Source organism: Clytia hemisphaerica, unplaced genomic scaffold, assembly GCF_902728285.1.
Source record: "Clytia hemisphaerica strain Z4C2 unplaced genomic scaffold, Clytia hemisphaerica genome assembly, whole genome shotgun sequence".
Taxonomy (NCBI): domain Eukaryota; kingdom Metazoa; phylum Cnidaria; class Hydrozoa; order Leptothecata; family Clytiidae; genus Clytia; species Clytia hemisphaerica.
The window spans coordinates 146,706-168,495 of NW_027103741.1; the positions used below are offsets into that span (position 1 = coordinate 146,706).

At 34.7% G+C, this 21,790-nt stretch overlaps 1 protein-coding gene across 1 annotated transcript in view; it reads left to right on the forward strand.

The window, feature by feature from the left end:
• LOC136805208 (nuclear pore complex protein Nup160-like) overlaps positions 1-21,790 on the forward strand; it is a 65,112-nt gene that overhangs the window by 16,333 nt on the left and 26,989 nt on the right. The window contains exons 2-17 of the mRNA XM_067061773.1: positions 10,391-10,595; positions 14,281-14,476; positions 14,761-14,842; positions 15,757-15,871; positions 16,136-16,208; positions 16,319-16,410; positions 16,649-16,723; positions 17,121-17,215; positions 17,547-17,637; positions 17,980-18,048; positions 18,493-18,594; positions 18,760-18,864; positions 19,098-19,163; positions 19,572-19,683; positions 20,626-20,687; positions 21,572-21,675. Of these exons, the coding sequence (XP_066917874.1) occupies positions 10,391-10,595; positions 14,281-14,476; positions 14,761-14,842; positions 15,757-15,871; positions 16,136-16,208; positions 16,319-16,410; positions 16,649-16,723; positions 17,121-17,215; positions 17,547-17,637; positions 17,980-18,048; positions 18,493-18,594; positions 18,760-18,864; positions 19,098-19,163; positions 19,572-19,683; positions 20,626-20,687; positions 21,572-21,675 (1,644 nt within the window). The remainder of the gene's footprint in view (positions 1-10,390; positions 10,596-14,280; positions 14,477-14,760; positions 14,843-15,756; positions 15,872-16,135; positions 16,209-16,318; positions 16,411-16,648; positions 16,724-17,120; positions 17,216-17,546; positions 17,638-17,979; positions 18,049-18,492; positions 18,595-18,759; positions 18,865-19,097; positions 19,164-19,571; positions 19,684-20,625; positions 20,688-21,571; positions 21,676-21,790) is intronic.

The following is a 21,790-nucleotide window of genomic DNA, read 5'->3' on the forward strand; positions in this document are numbered from 1 at the left end:
CCCCGTCTTTTACTCTTGTCTAATTTCCGATCTCAGGACGTGCAAAACGCCCGTCTGCCCAATATCCACCCAATCATCTTAAATTCACTTTAATCATGTTTTGACTTTCGAAAAATATTATTTAAAAACTATGAATTTATAATAATTACAAAAAACAAAAAGTTCAATACTTCATCAGTGGAATATTCAATAAATTTCTAGTTTAAATTTTCAGTGGGCGTTTTTCTAGCGCTTCGTTGATCGCGCAATTTTGTGTGCCTTCGCCCTGGGTTTCCTCAAGTAACTCATATTGCGCATTCTGATTGGTCGGAGAAAACGAAAGTGGTTTTTGCGCGCGAATTGCGTGTTTTAATTGGCCGAAGTAAACTTGGTTTCAGATTATTTTGACGCGCTGCTACTGGAAACATATTTGATAAAATTGAAGACTGGAAAGTACTCAATACAATCGAAGGTATTCAATATGATTGAAGGTAATCGAAAAGTAATTGAAATGATTGAACAAATCAAAATGATTGAACAAATCGAAAATGGTCAAAGAAAATGCCATAATCCAGAGTCGAGTGAGTATTCGATCACTGATAAAATCGATAGATGGTCACTGACCACCTTCGATTATTATCGATCATTTATTGATTACTTCGATCACAATCGAACGTCTCATGTGAGTTAAGGCAAGTTCTAAACATATTTTGCGTGACGCGCACTGCTTCCCATTGTTCCTTAACTTTCGTATATAGCTCAAAAGAAGCGTATTAATGAGAGGATTTCGGAAAGTGCTGGGTCAAAAATTTAAATTAAGCCAATCTCAAGATATCGGCCAAAAACTGATTTTGACGTTAGGAAATACGTCGAAAAAACACGTAAAAAAGACAAGTTAAATGACGTCGTTTTTTAAAACAGCGATGACTTCGATTCCATTACTACAATTAACACCAAATTTTGACTGGAGACGTTGATTGTTGTTTTTGAAATAATGCATGAAAAATTTTTTTTGATGACGTCATCATTATTTGACGTATTTTAGTTTTTACCGACAGTAAATGACATCATTTTAAAATTTTGCAACAAATATTTTAGAATATTAATCTAGTCTCCAGTCAAAATTTGGTGTTGATTGCATTAATAGACTTGAAGTTATCGCTGTTTTCAATAATGACGTCATTTGAATCTTACTTATGGCGTGTTTTTCGATGTATTTCATAACGTCAAAATCAGTTTTTGGTCGATATCTTGAGATTGGCTTAATTTAAATTTTCGGCCCAGCACTTTCCGAAATCCTCTCATTAATACGCTTCTTTTGAGCTATATACGAAAGTTAAGGAACAATGGGAACGAGCAATAAGCAAAAAGCTCGTCCGAAAAAATCTGAAAAATGGCAAAAAATGAAGTTTTCAGAATGTCAAAAAATTTGATATAGACATAAAAAATATCATTTCATGAACAATATGTGAGAAAATCCGAGCAGGAACATGCTCCATTGAAAAGTTATGATCAGATTTCTGATTTCCGGGCTAAAATCCCTGGAAAGCTCACAAAAATTAAGATTTTTACAAAATGGGCATATAAAGGCTACAAAGTAGTTTACCTTACCAAATGTTTTTAAATATTGATAATTTTGAAGTTACTGAGGAAATTAAGTCATTTCAGATGTCCAATGGAGTTTTTTGGGGGTCTAAAATTCTGTTGCGCCGTTACGGAAAATCATAATTTCTAAATGAAATTGGACAAAGCAGAATTTTTTCAGAATCACTGTTGAGAATCACTAAAAGAATTCACTCTAAAACACCAAGGTAATTTTTTAGTGTACTTAAAAGTTTGCGTTGCGCCGTGATGGAAAATCCAGGTTGGCGTTTTAAAATTATCTTTCTCCAAAACTTGTTCATCAATCAACTTGATGTTTATATGACATGTTCAAACAAGTCATCTGGTAATATTTAGCTGCTAAAATTAAATTTTAGACTTAGTCATACCTTAGAAATAGCCAAGGGAAAAATACTAACAGATCTTTTATCAAAAATGTTTCATTCTCATTTTTTTCCAAAAAATAATGTCCATATTTTTTAAACAGTGCTAATTTTTCAGTATATGATTTTTGATCTTCGAAAATACATGCCTTGGGAAATATTTAATAATTGTTTTGATGGCAATATGTTGAAATACGATGAGAATAATATATTATTCATATTTGTGATTTTCATTGTTTCATCAAATTTTAAGCCAAAATCGGCCATATTTATTGACCTAGTTCAAGAACCAATATCTTTCCAGCACATTCACAAAACCCCATGATGTTATATATCATTGAAAGCGAAATTTTTAATAGATTCTGAATATCTAATTTTTAAAATCCACAATTTTGTTAGGTGAGAGCTATAGTGCTTTAAGTAGTTTTTTCAACAGCTGGGACAAGCTTTTTGCTTATTGCTAGCGGTGCGCGTCACGCAAAATATGTTTCAGACTTGCCTTAACTCACCTGAGGTTCAATTAGTACCGTCTGGAATAAAAACATACCTGATCAGCACATCCAAACCTTCTGTCTTGCGTTTACTCTTTCCTTCCCAACAACTTTCGTTTTTGGTTATGTAGGTTTTAAAATCCACAAGTAATGAACCTCTTATAGCTTTATCTGAATAAATCTGATTGAAAACCTTCTGTCAGGTTGCATTCGGTAGGTTTTTTATCCACGTGGTGAATCGGTTTCCCCGATTTCCCGATAATTAAAAATTGGAATTGGGCGTACGGCCATCGGGAAAGATTTTCCGTGAAAATATACCGTATTCTAGCGCTAATATAATCTAGATAGGAAACAAATATTAAAGGGGAACTCAACAAATTTGACATTTTTATTTTTTTACTGATTTTTGGTAATATTAAATATAAAAATGAGAAAGAAAGTATATAAGTCCGATCTCTCAAATTAAAATCATGAAAAATCTCTCTTAACTTCAGTTAAAAATATGTTAAAAAAATCACCCCCTTTCTTTTAAAAAAATATCAACTTCTCTTTGGATTATGACGTCACTGCATTCCGAAAACAGAACAAATTCAGTTATGACTACAGTATGTTTTCAGAGTTCTGTTTTAAATAAGAAATAAATACATAGAAAAGTATTCCTGGTAAATTGTGGGTGATTTAGCTGAATAACAATAAAAAATCCAACAAGAAACACAAAAATTTAGTCACAAACCCTCTACTGAAGGGCCTGTCTTCACTGATTTTTAGCCTGAGAAGATAAGCATCTTCCTCTTTCTGAATACAGCTACGTCATAAAACAGCTGAAAGAGCGTCTTTTTTATTTGATAAACAACTTCATTTTAGTAGAGGGAAGCCTCTTTTTAAAAGCTCATTAAACAAATTTTTAGAGTGAAAGGAGAGTTGCAACCTTGAAATTTTGAAATTTATCGTTGAAACAAACCATTTCAGGTTAGAAACAAAAAAATCCAAAATTTGTTGAGTTCCCCTTTAAATTTGATTCTTTTTTTTGTTCGTATTTCTAAAATAAAATTTCACGATAAAAAGAACTATTAAAATACAAATTATTTTCTTTAACGGGCGTTGAATTGACATTGACATATTTAATGATGTTATAATCAATGCCGTGCATATTTTGTCAACATCCTTTTCATTGGATAAATACCACTAAATTAGCACGGCTTAGCTAAGCACACCTCTCTTATTCATTATCTAAGAATTGAAGCGGGCAAAGATTACCGCGCTGGCTGATAGTGGACAAAGGTTATTTGAAGATATTTTCAGTTTTAATCCAAGGTAGAACAAACTAAACATAGAAAGGGGGTATTTTTTTTAGTGCTCTATACGATGATCGATATTTTTTTTGAATTCTATGTTTAGATTTTTCTACCCAGCCCCGTTGCTATATACGCGCGCCCTGTTGCTAAGACCTTTGCTTGAAACAAAAGTGAAACCAAAATAATTTAGCGCACACTGCCGTTCGCGTAATATCGATAAAGTGAAAGGAAGCCCTGACTGAATAGAGCTGCGAGCGGAGCTGCGTATTCAATTGTTTTGAAATTTTGCTGCTTTGGTTGGTCAGTCATTTGATGACTATGCAAGTTTCCCTCCACTGATGCAAGTTACCCGACTTCACAGTATATATTATTAAGACCAGAGGTGTCAATCGAACAAATCGAATGCCGAATTAATTGAACATAATCGAACGCAATCAAATAATCACAATTCGATTGTCGAACGCAATAGAATCTTAATTGAATATTACCCAGGATTTTCCGTTCAATAGCTTTGATTATGTTTGTTTGATCAGGCAGGAGTTTTTGCCTAATTAATCACTCCAAAATCACAAGTTCTGACCATGACCATTAATTTTAGTAAGTCAAAAATTGATCTATGTGCCAAAATACTGGATAGAATTCCGAGAAGCTCGAAATACTCTAAAAAGACAGGTAAAACACACCAAAAAAACTTTCTACTGTAAACTTCTCTCATCCAAAAAACCGAAAGAAGTCTGGAAGCTTACTCACTGAATCCTCCACCCAAAGAAAAGTGTTATCAATATTCAACCCTCCGAATTAAACGATCACTTCATTTCCACAGCTCCTAGAATCCTTGGATCACAGCCAACTTCGATCGAGGAAATCCAGTTCCTTCTTCAAGATCTTGCTACAAATGTTGAGCATGAATTCGAATTCCAACCCGTCACATATAAACAAGTAGTCAAAGAAATCAAGAATCTTCGAACTGACTGCTCTTCTGGATACGACAATCTTCCAGTTTCACTCATCAAAACCTATTGCTGATCATCTCGCATCTCCACTCACGCATATAATCAACACAGGTATTGCCGAAAACACCTTTCATCAACAGTGGAAAGTCGGCAAAGTAACACAGAACAATCCACCACTCCAGATCAATTCAGACCGGTTACCGTGCTACCCATACTCTCCAAACTTTTTGAACGTTTAATGGCAAAACAAATCGTAGACTACATCGACCAACATCAGATATATAAGCAAACCCAATCTGGCTTTCGCAAACATCACTCGACCGAAACGTTGCTTATGAAAATTCGAGATGATATCGTTGGTGCAATGAACAAAGGGGAAATCACACTCGCAGCATTTGTTGATTATTCGAAAGCCTTCAATACAGTTGATTATAAGACACTCATAACAAAACTACGGAAAATCGGCTTCTCCGACAAGGCCGCGTTGCTCATGTTGTCATACCTCAGCGATCGCAAGCAATTTGTTCAGGTCGACGACAAGCAGTCTGAACAAGGCAATGTTCAGTTTGCTGTACCACAAGGCTCCATCCTCGGACCGATCCTGTTGAATCTATACACCGTGGACTTACAAGACAACGTCGAGGGTGGTAGTGCCAACCAATATGCTGACGATACTACAAATTACGAACATTGTAGACCTAAAAACGTACCAGACGCAATCGTCAGAATGACACAACGCCTAGATCAACTCAAAGATTGGTCGACCGAAAACAATCTTGTGTTCAACAACAAGAAGACAAAGATCATGCTCTTATCGACTTCCAGAATGGAAGCTGCACGACCTCACTGCTTGGTGTTCAGTTCAACGAAAATTTGAACCGGGAGGCTCATGTTAACAAACTTTGTCAATCGGTATATGCAAAGCTATATGTTTTTCGATACCTTCGTCGCACTGCATCGCATCGCTTACGTAAGCAACTCGCAGAAGCACTATCGTTACCCAGGATCAACTATTGTTGCTCGCCATTCTGGAACCTTCCACAATATCAATTCAAATAAATTGATAAGCTTCTATGTTGAATCGCATCCTTTGTAACGCTAAAGTATTCAACAACTGAGGACGTAATAAACCTTGGCTGGTTACCAATGCAACAACGGGTTGAATTCGAACTCTTAAAACTTGCCCACAAGTCGATTCATCTGGAGAATTCCCATCATACCTAAAGGGCTTCCATCTGAGAGCTGCTGGTAGACCTACACGTAATGTTGAAGAGATTGATTCTAATTATGTATGTAATGTATCTGAAAAACTGCTTATTGGCAAGGCAAGTCGCCTTTTGAATGATCTCCCAAAGGCTATTCGGGAAGAGGTTGATTCTATTAAATTTCGCGATTCTTTAAAAAAATTTTTATTAGATGTTAGTCTTGCAATATATATTATGCAACATTAGTTTATGACACTCCACAAATTCGACATTTTAACAATCACTACTAGTAAGACTTCTATACCAACAATAATTCAATATCTCCACAATTCTCCAATCCAAGTTGCAATTTACTTCTAGTTTTGTCTATTTTCTATCAAGTCTCTAGTCTCCCAAGTTGTCGATAAGATAATAAATATTTTATTTTCTATATGTCAAATTTAAATTATTATATCTCTAGTACATTATGTTTAGCCATTTTTCAAGCAATCGAATTTTTTTTACTTTGAACCTTTGAATACCTTAGCTGATACAATCTCACTTCTTTTTTTCACAAGCTTATTTTCAAGCATCAATCCCACATTCTACAACGCTACTTTTGCTCTTCTTTTGTTCCGACAAATATTGATAAATTTTTATTTTATTGTTTTTTAATTTATTTCATATTTCTCAATCCAATTTCGATGAATGCTGTCTACTATACTTAGTCTCCCACCATTTAGAATTTCTCCAAGTTTTAAGCCTTGACTGCAGAGTTATATCTTTCAGAAGTGAATAGACCTCACTAAAGAGATATATAGCTCTGTATTTCAACTTGCCCAGATAGGGCAGTTGTACAATTTTATCCAAGCTTCAATTCTGATTTTGATTTCAATCGAGCGAATAAACTTTTTGGTCGTACGTATATTTTTGCAAACTGAAAATTATATATATTTTATATATTTTTTTACATAATAATTTATTTATTTATTTAGTTTTATTTTTTTTTTATTTTTTTTTATAGAAGTGTATTTCTCAGGTCTATTGACCTCTATGAAACAATCTTACATCTTTACAATTTATAGATCTTATCATTCCATTCGTTTATCAATTCTATTATAGAGTTTTACAGTTAGGCACACTGGGCCTCTTCTTACAATCATGTTGTTTCCGTCGTAAATTTCTTTAAATAGAGTTTAGTCCTAGGACTACCTCTCACTTTCCATATATGGCTCTTGTCTTTTTCTTTCGATGTTTTTTCTTTTACTTTATGATGCCATTGTTTTATTATCTCGCGTTCTTTCCTTGAAAATCGTCTGATACTCTGAAATCATCTTTATCTAGTTTGTGGGCTGATGCAAGTATTCTAATCTTTTCTTCTTCACTCTCGAGAGTAACTTTTAATGGTCTCCATCGTTCATTTGTATACATTTCATCTTTACGAGCACCTATGCGTTCTACCTTGATTATCGTCACATCGAAACCCATTTGTTGTTTCCGTATTTTTTCTATAAAATCTTTGTCTCTCGTTGCTCTTCTTCGTTTTCGTGCTTGTTTTCACCTAAATCATGCACCATGATGTTGCACTTGGTTGATTTGAGCCAACGCTCCTCTTCGTTCACTGGTTTGATGAAACTTTTTATGGTCACCTCTTGTTTTTGTAGATCTTCTTTGGTGACTTCTGCATATGATTGTTTTTTTTGTTTCTGTGTTGTTGAGCTGTGTTTCAGATCGGTTGTTGTTCCGTTCTTTGTTGACGTCTTTTTTATTCATTAGCTTCTCGACTTTCTATTCTAGAGAGGTTATTCTCTTGTTGAAACCTAATTTCAATCCATGATGTTCATCTTTATCTGCTTCTTTTGTTGTGATGTTACTGCGAGCTTTTTGTCTGCTTGTTTTAATCCTCTCAAGTAAGAGTGGCGTTATTGCAACACAATTTCCACATTCGAAGTGCCGGCTTTTATATTGCAGACAAAGCTGAATCTGATAGGCCGGGAGCTCAGGGCACAGCAGAGCAAGCATAATGGACAAGTCTATCACATCTCCTACATTGTAAGGTGTCGTTATCTGCTATGATGGTGTTTGTTATTGGGTGTGCAGTATCCATAATTTTGTTGAATTTCCTTGTTAGAATTTTCGTTAATTTCCGCCATATTGTTGCATTTTCAGGATCGTTTAGTTTACTTATTATAAATAGGACGAATAGCCATTGAGATGTTTGGAAGTGCCTGAAATACAATTAATAAAAAATAAATAATAAAAATAAATATATGATCTCTCATGGGTGGAGCATTGAGATATACCGCCCAGAACGAATAACTTTCCTAGTTAGAAAAAGCCCCAGACACTTTGTGAAATTTTGTTTCCGCATCATGTAAAAAGGGTTTCATCAGGTCTTTCCTTTCCTAATTATTAGGAAGGCCTTTCCTAATTAGGAAATTGGGAAAAATGTAAAATACTTTCCTGATTAGGCAAAAACTCCTTACTGTTGATTGTATTTGCTTATGTTTGATTATTTTTTTTATTTTTTATTTTCCGATTTATTTAATGTTGGTCTTACATAGTAATAATGAAACACTAATTTATACCAACTGTAAAAAAAAAAATTTATAAAGTGAAAAATATAGTTTCTAAAATGACATAATTAAATTTTTTTTAGGTACATATTTTACATTTTACATAGATTACGTTTGATTGATTCAATTATGTTTGATCACTACTCTTACCTAATTTTCCATTAGCGTATTGGCAATCACCCACGCTTAAGCTCTAAAAGAGTGGGCCAACTTAATTGAAATCAGACTTATCAAACATAATCCAGGCTCAATCGAACGTAATTGACAATTAGTCGAACGTTATTCAAACGCAATTGAACACAATCGAACATTACCCCGGAATCGGTTTAATTGAGATTCAATTGCGTTTGACAATCAAATTGTAATCATTTAATCGCGTTTGATTACATTCGAATGGTTTCATCGCGATTTTCGTTCGAACTTGTTCGATTGACACTGTCTGATTAAAAAGCTAGCTTAAAAGCAAAAAGGTCCAATGGGCGGTTCCAGCTATATTCCATTACCCCCCTGTGGACAACATGGATTTTTCGTACCAATTTACTTTTGAAAATCTTCTGGATTTCCATTCAAGATTTTTAAGGAAAAATCTTGCATTTTCCAATACTTGGAGACCCTGCACCGGACAGTCCGGTGTGTTTGTCTGGTGCCAAAAAGTATCCCTCAGCCACACCTGAAACCTCTTGTCCAGTGTTAGTTCTGGTGTTAATTTTTCGAATTTCTGGACACCGGAGAAAGTTTGTTTAAAAAATAATGCACATCAGACTCAAGTCCGGTGTTGAGATTGTACGGTGTTGAGATTGTGCGGTATTAAAAAGTATTCTCATCCAACACAGGACTTTGCTTGTCCGGTGTTCGTAAAGTCCTTGGCAGGGTCATATACTTGGCTAGAAAATAAATTTTGAGGATTTTCCGATACAGATGACCAAATAATTAGGAAAATGCTGCATTTTCCGGAACCTTTTTTCAAACTTCTCAGGATTTCCAAGTGAAAAAATTTCTAAAAAATCCTATCGTCCCACAGGGGGTTTATGCTGGGTTATGGTTTATTTCTGGAACTGCCAAATTTTGATGTTAGAGTTATGTTTTGGTCTGGAAATGGTGGCCAGTACACCAAATATATTCGGAGTGAGGCAGTAATTACTTTTGGCGTATTGGCGTAAGGAGCAGATATAAAGTAAGATATTGGCATAAGTCAAAGTTTTTCAATACGATTGTAGCACCTCATTCTAATGCTCTATTTCATTACCCCAGATTTAAGCGCATACACTTTGCTTCCACCTTGCTCCCCGCCTTTCCCTCGATTGCCAGGATTTTCCTAATTATTTGGTCTTCAGTATCTTCAGATTTTTCCGTAAAAATTCTTGAATGTTAAGAAAATCCTGAAGTTTTTCAAAAGTAAATTTTTACGGAAAATCTACGTCATCCACAGGGGGTAACAGACTATAACTGGAACTGCTCAATAGCAATCACCACTTTTAATTCTATCACTCATGCCATAACATGGCAATACACCTCTCCCATTTTTTGCAAAACAGTTGTGCGCGCATGTTTTCTTCATTGTTTGGTCTGGTTGATTAATAAAAATACTGACTGTAAATGTGCACAAAAAGTGCTTTACAACCCAACAAGATACTTAATAAAATACTCTCTTCTAATCAAAAGAAACTCCAAATTTTTTTAAGGGGCAGAGGGCCTCCAGACACCCTGCTTTGATTATTCTTGCTGTGCTTGCAAAATTACCCACCAACTAAACTTTCCTTATTTGCAGCACTGTCATTATGGTCTACCTATATTATGCCCATCAACTACTTGCTGTAGCCATTTTCAATCAAATTTATCAAAAACAATTAGGATCCACAACAATAGGATTCCGCATCACATTCCCAAGCTAAAAAACTCAGTTTTAAATTACCACCATTTTTTTCAGGAGATACTTTGATAACATTATCGAACTTGAAGAAATCAGTGATGATTATAATCTATTCAACAACAAAGTCCAGATAACAGTATCTGAGGAATTCCTCTTACCAAACGTTGTCATAAAGGAGAATGGGGAAGAGTTACTTGTTTTCTTGGCCACAACATCTTCTGTTCATACGTTATCGTTTCAACATCCAAACCACCAAAAATATGTGAGATTTTTCTTCAACTTTTTTCAGCTGGTTATTAAAGGCAGTTATAACATGACAAATATCTAGTCAAAACAGTCCTGTAATATGTAATATTTGATATACTATAATACCAATTGAAACAGCTGTATCTTTTGAAAATTCTTAGTTAAGAGCCAGTTTTTCTAAGAATGGGGCAGTTTGGGACAGGTCCAATAGTTTGAAACTTAGATTTTTTTCATTTTTGGATATGTTATTAAGTATAATGAACTGAGTAAAATCCCAAAATATTTTAGTCTGAAAATCCATAATGGCCGATTTATGGCAATTTGAAGTTTTTGGGATTTTTTGGCATTGCAATTAAATTGATTTTTGTTATGAAATTATGCTTTCTCACATCAGAATGAGGAATTCTTTTTTGGTTATCCTGAAAATATGGGCGGTCAATTATCCAATTTTCAAAAAAATCAAAATTTTCAAAATGGTGGCCTGAGTTATGACGTCACAAAAACGCTACAATTTTGATTTTTGGGGTAATTCAGAGACACCTGACCAGTCTCAGGGGAGTTTTTATCTGATCAAAATGATTATTTCTGATAGTTCAGTCCTTGGACTATCCATTTGAGTTGATTGCAACAAAAAATTCCGGCCCTACTAGCCCCTAGAGGCCCGAAAAGCCTGATATGTCTGAAAAAAGTACCAACTTTAGCTCCCATTTCCCAGAGATCCCAACATTGTCTGGCCTCCAACTCTTTTGTTCCTCAGAGACAACCTCCTAGTCTCTCAGGAACAAAAGAGAAACCTATGTGACCTTGCTCCATTAATTTTTTATCTCGATTTGAAATTTTTTTAAACTTCGGTCAAAAAACGACCAAAAAATGTGATATTTTGGTTCATTGGAAAACTTTGAAGGGGTCTAGGTCCATGAATTTGATGTAAAATTAGGGCTAAGACAAATAATTCATAATAAAACCATGAGATTAGGGGGAAAAAGTTGTCAAAAGTGCATTTTTGGTCCAAAAATACACTTTTTTCAATTTTTCGACTAGAGCTGAAGACATTCCATTGCACCCAACAATTGGGGAGTAAAAAAATAATTTTGATGTTATAATCATTTTTCTTCAACCAAACCCAGAAAGGTTTCCAGGGAAATCAAATGTGATACTCTTTGATGTCTTATGGAGGCTGAAAATTCACTCAAAGACCACTTCAACCTCTGCTGACCCCCTTAACTTTGTAAAAATGGCTTAAAAACACAATTTTGGCTGAATTTTATACACAAAATGAGTCCTCAAAGATACTTGAGTCTTAATTTTGTGAAAGAATCCCATTTATAGTGCAAAAGTTGACCAAGAACTAAAGCTCCTGACCTTTCCTTTCAAGATTGAGCCAAACTAAACGTCCCTTCAAACTCTAAAACTCTGAAAATCTTGATCATATTGCTCAAAACTGCTATTTTGGCTCAAATTTTACACAGAAGGGGGTTACCCCAAGACACTCGATTCTTGATTTTGTGAAATAGTCATATTGATAATGCAAATTCTAATACATGTTTTTTCTTTTATAAGCATAACGTTTATAAGCATATGCAGGCTCAGTTTTTGGTACCTAAACAATGGCTCTATTGTTTGAGAACAATAGAATACTAAGCATAATGCCAGCCTGACATAGGGTCGGACACTTGCTTATAAAAAAAAAACATGTAAAGATCTTAACCTAAAGATCTCTTCTTCAGAGGCCAAGCCTGGCTAAATGTGCTTCTAAACTCTCAAATCTTTGAAAATGATTTAGAAGCACCTCTACAACAGTTTTGTCATCCATTTTTTGGACTTTTATATAAAGTCATATGTTCCAACATTCAAAAGATCTCTTAAACTCCATCCTGTCTATAGATATTAGCCAGGCTTGGCCTCTGAAGAAGAGATCTTTAGGTTAAGATCTTTATTAGAATTTGCATTATCAATATGATTATTTCACAAAATCAAGAATCAAGTGTCTTGGGGTAACCCCCTTCTGTGTAAAATTTGAGCCAAAATAGCAGTTTTGAGCAATATGATCAAGATTTTCAGAGTTTTAGAGTTTGAAGGGACGTTTAGTTCCACGGCTCAATCTTGGAAGGAAAGGTCAGGAACTTTAGTTCTTGGTCAACTTTTGCACTATAAATGGGATTCTTTCACAAAATTAAGACTCAAGTATCTTTGAGGACTCATTTTGTGTATAAAATTCAGCCAAAATTGTGTTTTTAAGCCATTTTTACAAAGTTAAGGGGGTCAGCAGAGGTTGAAGTGGTCTTTGAGTGAATTTTCAGCCTCCATAAGACATCAAAGAGTATCACATTTGATTTCCCTGGAAACCTTTCTGGGTTTGGTTGAAGAAAAATGATTATAACATCAAAATTATTTTTTTACTCCCCAATTGTTGGGTGCAATGGAATGTCTTCAGCTCTAGTCGAAAAATTGAAAAAAGTGTATTTTTGGACCAAAAATGCACTTTTGACAACTTTTTCCCCCTAATCTCATGGTTTTATTATGAATTATTTGTCTTAGCCCTAATTTTACATCAAATTCATGGACCTAGACCCCTTCAAAGTTTTCCTATGAACCAAAATATCACATTTTTTGGTCGTTTTCTGACCGAAGTTTAAAAAAATTTCAAATCGAGATAAAAAATTAATGGAGCAAGGTCACATAGGTTTCTCTTTTGTTCCTGAGAGACTAGGAGGTTGTCTCTGAGGAACAAAAGAGTTGGAGGCCAGACAATGTTGGGATCTCTGGGAAATGGGAGTTAAAGTTGGTACTTTTTTCAGACATATTAGGCTTTTCGGGCCTCTAGGGGCCAGTGGGGCCGGAATTTTTTGTTGCAATCAACTCAAATGGATAGTCCAAGGACTGAACTATCAGAAATAATCATTTTGATCAGATAAAAACTCCCCTGAGACTGGTCAGGTGTCTCTTAATTACCCCAAAAATCAAAATTGTAGCGTTTTTGTGACGTCATAACTCAGGCTACCATTTTGAAAATTTTGATTTTTTTTGAAAATTGGATAGTTGACCGCCCATATTTTCAGGATAACCAAAAAAGAATTCCTCATTCTGATGTGATAAAGCATAATTTCATAACAAAAATCAATTTAATTGCAATGCCAAAAAATCCCAAAAACTTCAAATTGCCATAAATCGGCCATTATGGATTTTCAGACCAAAATATTTTGGGATTTTACTCAGTTCATTATACTTAATAACATATCCAAAAATGAAAAAAATCTAAGTTTCAAACTATTGGACCTGCCCCGCTCTTAGAAAAACTGACTCTTAAAGCAATAGAACTATCATCTTCAATCTCCCTCGGAATATATTGAGATTTTAGTGTACTTTAACGTTTTTCAGAATTTAAAGTTCGGGCGAGAATTGCTATTTTAGCACTTCCACTTTCTTCCATTGAATATTTCGATTTTAGAGGGGTTTGGTGGCTTCTAGGCTATATTGCAAGCCTCATTCGAGCAAATTTGAGCTTTTAAATCCTGAGATCCTAAGGTCCTAAGTCTTAAGTCTCATGTTAAAAGTCAGAGTTAAAACTCTACTTTCCAATTGTAGTGTAAGGCGCTTAATAATCGATTGTGGTGTTCAAAATTACACCGGGAACTCCCCTTTGTCTCAAATATTTAGTGAACGATTGTTGATCCTTAACGGAACAAAACTTTTTTTCTCAGGGTTTCATCATTCCACAAGGGATGGATGTATCATTACCATCCCTCTTTCATAACATCAACAATAACCTGAATCATACTCAACACGAGCTCTCTGAACCATGTTTCCAATTTGATGTTTCGCTGTCCAAAGGAGGAAATGTAAACTATGGACTTGTAACCGAGGCTAATACTCTACTGTCGGTAGAGTTGGTGGAAGGTAATAATATTATATTAAAATTTTGTGTGAAACTTCTTAGATCATGATGAATAGGCTCCTCCTTTTCTTTTGTTGGAGATTCATTTAACACCTTCTCAATCAACAAAGTGTGAATGATTTATTATTCTTTCAATATTTTTTTGAATTTAGTTACATCTTCATTAAAGTTTATCTGATTACTGAAACTGTCAACGCCAACGCTGCTGTTTAATTTAGACCTTTATCCTATTATTTGAGATCGTCTTGTCTTTGGAGTCCTTTTTTATTTCCAAATTGTTCTATAGGTGAAGAATGCAACATCACAGAGTTAAAAGAGACAAGTTTAGCTCAAAGATTGTGGACTGGTTTTGTCCCTTCTTTTGTTAGGTTTGTCAATATTATTATTATTTTATTTATTTTTTTTAATGGAAAATGAAAATATATTTGGACCAAGAGATAAACATTAGAATAAATATAAATGTTATTAGACTAAATTAGTTAAAAAACGAATAATAAGAGGCAAACAAATCAAGTATCACAAATCCACATCGAAAGGATGGTGGCATAACCTTGCGGTCACGCCGGGCGCAAACTAACGAGAATGTCAATATTATAGCCTCTCAAATGTTATGAGATGATATCATTCCCACTTGTTGCTGAAATTCATTTTGCAAGTGAATGTACTTTCGTCCAGGTCAGCCATGTGTCACAAGACTGTGTGATGTGTGTCACATGCGTCTTTGAATGGGGTTGCAGTGATGGTACATACATTGTTTTAACGTCATCACCAAAACTGAAAAGTTTACTGAGTTTATCAATGTATCAAGAAGAGCCATGATTTCCCTATCCTAGGATAGCTTCTCTTGGATTAGGTCTGTCAGGGATTTTTCTAAGCACTTTGAGCTGTGGCCGTTTTTGTAAACTTAGATTGAATTTCTAATATGCCTGAAAAGGAACTTCCTTAGTAAAGCTGTACATTGATGTAGCTGGGGGTCTTCTGGGTGCTCAGAGGGTGCTCAGAGGGCAAAGCTCCCAAAAACTCTTAGAGGGTGAAGCTCTCAAAAAACTCTTGAATATGTAGATACTAATTAGTTACTGTTGCTCATAAACAAAAAAAAAGGTTAATCTCGCTAGAAAAAATCTCATTTATTTTGCATTGAGTTTCAAAAACGCAATCTTAAATTGAGTATTTTGGCTGGCGGTATACAGACATAAAAAAGTGCTTAGAAAATCCCTGGTCTGCCTGGGATGACCACTTCTAACGTGAATCGAGCTGACCGATATAAAATTTTCATTTACAGAGGGGAGAGTGCAAATTGGATGGGAGCTGAATCAGTTGTTATGGAGAGCCTTGAAGACGAGGCATATGCTTTTACTATTTGCAAAGATCTCAAGATTCGAGTGTGGTCAATCACAGTAAGAAAGTTATTATAGCACTGTTCATTTTTAAACTATATTATTCTTTTGAGTGAATGAAGTGAAACTTGAAAAGATTTGTGCACAGAATGATATGTAACCAAATCAAAATGAAACAAAATCATTTCAAATTTTTTTTAAATTATTTGATATTTTTGTTTTAATCTAATTTACGATTAATTTACGCAACTTGGCTATTTTTTTTTTTAAAGTAATTTAAAAAAAATAAAAGTATCGTATAGCTAAATCATTTAACTCTTATAGACACAAACATGCATATTGACAAAAGACCTTGTGGAACACATCCCCGATAAATTGGATTCACAACCAAACATGGGTATGCTTGGAAGGCTAGATTTTTTATTTATTTCATGATTATCAAAGAGACGAATCTCTCAATTCCTAAACCCCAATGAGAATATATCATTTACTTTTTTATCATTTCAGTTGGAACATTGAGTTTGAAGAAATCAGAGAAAGATTCGTCAGATTCTCAGTTTAAATTGGCTGCTCATTGTTGCCTCCTCTATGGTTCACAGGTATCAAATTAAGTTTTCCCCTATCTCCTTTGTTATCTAAGAATTTCTCCACAATTAATTCCATCAATGAATTCGGGGTTTACCAAAGGTTGTACCTTAGTGCACCTTCAACATATTGATCTGATTTTAGCAGGGTGTAATGCTCAAATGAGAAGGCCTGGCTTTACATCACATGATTATTCCACTTGAAAAAAGTACATTATAAATTTGTTATGCACAAATCTTCTTCCCGTTTCAGTTTCTTGTGATGGAGTGTTTCAAAGAAGAATCAAACTTAGTGATGGTTCACGTCTCCAATTTCTTCTCAGATCATGTATGAGGAATTTTTTTCGTTTTGAAAAAATTGATAAAATTTGTCATCACAAGCAACTTATAAAAATAGAATGCTCCATAACGTTCAGGAACGACAAAGGAGCGTTATGGAATTACCATTCTGGAATCCCAAGTCCCAAGGCTATTCCATTCTATTTGTATTTTAAATCGGCTGTAACAACACAAAATTTGATTTATTTTAATTTCTTTGACTTTCGTGAATTTTCTCTTCTAGTTTTTCTACCCAATTTAATAGAATACATCAATTGCTGCCAAATTTATCAAAGTATTGATTTCTTTGACTTTTGTGATTTTTCTCTTCAAGTTTTTCTACCCAATTTAATAGAATACATCAATTACTGCCAAATTTACCAATTATTCTCAATCCTTCTATGCAGACGAATGTTCAAGATTTCGTGATCACCAATCACCATCTTTGGTCATGCTGGAAAAATGAAGATGAACATCAACTCTGCTATGCTCCTATTGAAGGGTATCTCTTGCTTTTATTTATTTTTGGCGCTAATGCAAATTTTAGTGAACTGACTAGTAATTTCCGGCAAGGCTTTAAATTCAATAACACCTACTTCGCAATTATATAAAGACAGTCAACATTCGCGTGCCTGGACTTTGCTTGAAAAGTGTGTGGAAAGAGCATTCCAAATATTCTGCCCTTTGATCTGCCCTTCGAATCAGATGTTAAGCCAATCATTTGTTTCATAAGATTTGAATTCTTTGCTGCTGATGTAAAAGCTGACTATTCAAAAACATAATTAAAAAAATTGTCTCAATCATGATTTCGCATGGATAATTTTGTATTGTAGAGGTCGAGAATTCGAACGTGGATGGCATGATGTGCATTTGAAAGCCTCTCAAAAAGAAGAATTATTCATTGGAATTTTCCAGGATGCTAAGGTAAAAAATAAATTGATGCCATTTTTTGATTTGCTAATACCAATACTTTTATATACTATTCAATGCAAAGACATAAACAGGCCAAGAATATTTCTTAAGCTGTAACACTTATGGAAGCACTGATATGATATTGTGATAAAACTAAAAAAGCTATAAATCTATAAAACTTTTCTCTGTGAAAAAGGCTAACTTAAATTTTGAGCTATCATACTAAAATTTGGTTCATGCATGTGTTCAAAAGCTATGAAAATAATTCGCAATCTCATTTCAAACTTGTACACTTGAAACACCCGGTTCATGAATGTAATGGTTTTTGTGCATTGCTCTTTTCTAACATTTTAGGAAGCCTATCTTAAGAAGATTTTCACACCCAATTTTGCTTCAAGTGAAACCATCTTGAAGGCCTTACAAGTGAGTTGACAAGAAATTGAATTAGTTTTTTAGTGTTTTTGCTACGGTTTATATTTAGCATGATATTTTTACCAAGGCTTAATCAATACATATGAGCTTTAGAGCCACAGTTGAGAGCAGCTAAAAGGATTCGTTTTTCAATCAATTGTTGTTCTGAAGGTAGGAGAGGGAACTTCTTCTCTCCACTGACTATATACTTTTTAGTAGCATATCAAATCTAAAGTAAAAAGGCATCAAGCGATACCTTTTTTCAATCTTAAGGGATGACTTTGTTTGGGGTTCCCACAATAAACAGAAGTACGTAGTATAGCCTCCTCATAAAAAGAACTCTCACTTTTTATTCAGTTTAGCTGTTAACTTGCCATCTCCATATAGTCATAGTAATTCAATGGAAGAAAATTGAGTTTCTTCTGATTCGACTTATTTAATCTTCCTTTCTTTAAGGTTTATGTGAAGACAATCGATTCTGGTCATGAATTTATTCCAGCGAATGACTGCAATTTACCGACATTGAAAGAAAGTATTGTCGCTGTTCTTGATCTAGAGGTACGACATTAATTGTTCTATATTTTTCTATTTTTTGTCTCTTTGCATTCTATGAGATCCTGTTTTTACTGGTTTTTACATACTGCTTCTCACTTTTTCTAAGAGACTACAAATGCTTTCAACCCACCATTTGACTGCTTTAATATTTTGTTTCCTATCTCATAGGTGGAACGTAACACGTTGAACCGCGAGTTGGAAGTAGCAGAGCTCCAAGAAATTAATGCGCATTGCTGGTCTCGCTTTTACTCCATCATCTTACAATGTCTGCAGGTATGTGAAGAGCAAATGATTTTATGTACCCAAACTTTTCATTTGTGGTTCTTCTCACAGAAAATTCATTCCACTTTTGCAACTCATCTTTTAGCCGCCTGTATAAATCTGTTGATTGAGGACTTATGTCTAATGACGAACAGCTCTCGTTAAATTGGCATCCAGAGTTGAATTCCAACATCATTGTAGTATCTTTAGGAAATAGCATTGACCTTTTCACTTTTTATTTTCAGTCAAGAGATGCTCCTTTAGGATTGCACATCAACGAAACCGATGGTAAAGCATACATCATTAGAAAGGTATGTCCAGACTAGTGATGTTTAAGGTTTGCTGCTTCTTGTTCAATCTTATATATGGGATTCGATACCATTATGTCTTCAACTTAACGCGTCCTCTTCTAATTAATGAGGATAAGATATTTTGGAAAATTCTGGTTAATCTTTGTTTCCTTTAAATATTATCGTGGGCAAGTTTTTAACCTATTAGAAACGTGTGTCAATGCAAATGATGAAGGCTGAAGTTGGCTGCTTCTTTTAAAAATAGTTTTCTTTAAAATCAGACAGGTTTGGGATAGCATCATCTTCGTGAAAAAATGAATTTAAAATTTGTAAAGACTGTCTGATCTAGTTACCGTCTGATACCATTGAGAATCATTCTATAACAATTTCAAGAAATATATAAATTGATTCCCTTATTTTACTCTTCAGGAATGCGAGGGAATGTGTTCAGAGCTACCCTGGGTTGACCACCTGTACCAGTCAGATCTTACGCGTTGCGAAGCCATTCAAGGTTACGTGGAAATGCAACTTGATACTGCAGGTAATAAGCTCTGTATTTTACACTGTTCTTTATATACCCTAGATTAAGCAAATTTCGATATCCGATTTTTCACGTTGAATATATGGTTTATCGTTCACCAATTAGCAGAAAAGCATTTTAATGTTTCCCTATTTCGCATTCAGTCTTTCTTTTCTCTCTTTTTATGACATTTTCGAACGTTTTACTGTCTTATTTAAAGATGTCAATTTCATTGTTTTTTTCTCTTATTACAAAACGTTCGAATTTTCTTTCTCTTTTGTTTAAAAGAACTTTCTTTTTTATCTGTTTTTATATATGTGAGATTTAAATAATTATTTGATCAAAAAACTATTTTCTTTATGCTCGCTGCTACAGAAGAGATATTCGCTATCGGATATCTAAAAATATTCGACAGTGCGTTTTGCCTAGAGGTGGACGATAACAATCTATATCCGCCATCTTTGATTGGAGTTTTTAGAAAAATGGTTCCTTAATGGAAGCACAACTCAATCTGGGTCAATTTGCAATTTCAATTAAATTTTCTGTTTTAAATTTTTTTGACCCGTAATGATGCTTGACCCGGATTAAAAACTGTATATACAGGGTATATAAAGTCAGTGATACTATACCAAGATTTCCAGTCTGTTCTTGGCTGTCGTGTCATTCTTCTTTTAACAAGTGTTCTCAAATCTTCCCATTGTATTTCTTTTATTGATTTTGTGCCTGAAAGATTTTGATTTGTAAACTCTCTAAGGGAGTGACTTTTCAAGGATTTTCGTCAGACTTTTGTAAGCCTTGGAAAAACATTGTTTGTTAAATTTTTACTATAATTTTGAACGTTCTGTCCTGATTCACCAAGGATGGTGGCAGCACTGACATATTTCACCTGTCAAAAAGAGTGACTTTTGACACAGAGTTGCAAAAACTCAAAACTCTCCATTTCATTTTTCTACTTATACATAGGTGATTCGATCAATGAAGACATTGTGTTGCTCTTCGATTGTCTTAAAAGCATCCCTGAACAGGTAGGTTATAATGGCTGGTTACCATCGTTTGGGGGGTAAGGTTCCACTTCGCGTTACCATCCATGCCTCCTTGCAGTGGAACAACGAGTTTCGGAAAGTTAGGCAGTTTCTTTAGTCAACACACACAGACAATTTTTCCATTTAAAACAATCTACCCAGCTTAAGTCGGAAACGCCCAATTATTTACCTTTTGAATAAAGTGAAAGCTCATTTCCAGTCCAAGGAAAGATGTAGAACTGACAAATTTTCATTGAAATAGCTTTAAACGCTTAGTTCTCTCTTGTATCGCATTTTTAATGCGTTTCAAAGTTAAAACCGTAAAAACACAACTTTGTTAGCGAGTGTGCAACTTCCACACTACTCATTGCGTAAATTATTTAAATGAAAGGGTCACTTTGGTCATGCAGAAATATCTTTCGCTCACAATTTTGTACATTTATGGAGTTATGGCCGAGTGGTCAAGGCGTCAGCGCCTGAAATCAGGGATTCGTGGTTCGAATTCCTGCTCCTTCCGATGTTCCGTTCAGTTGAAAGATAGCTGAGCCAGCTGGCCGTGGACACAATCAAAAGACTGGATTATCCACGTAAAATATCGCTTCTATCCATCACAAGCACTGACCTTTATAAACCCGGGGCCAAGCTATATCCGCCATCTTTGATCGAAGTTTTTTTGAAAGTTGTCCCCGCAAAGAAGCCGTTGTAGTGTTAAAACTTTGCCTAACGACAAACGGCGCTACATCACTAGTGTACGAGCAAAACAAGATCTAGCGCTCTCGATGCGGGTACCACTTTCACAAAAACTCCGATCAAAATATTTTGGTTGGTCGGGATTGAGAAACAGAGTTTATATAAAGCTCAGTGATCAATTTTTTTACCACATTTAGTTCAACGGTGACGTCATTTTGGGCATCGATAAAGATTTGGACGGTAATGAGGACGTCAAAACATTCTTGTCGAGTATGGCTTCATGTCTCATCACTAACACAAGGTAACTTTCTTACACGGTTATGGAGTCTCTGTAATATAACTCTGAAATATAGATCGCATAGCTTTCTCCTGAGAGTATTAATTTAATACTAACTAGATTACTTTATGGCAACTCT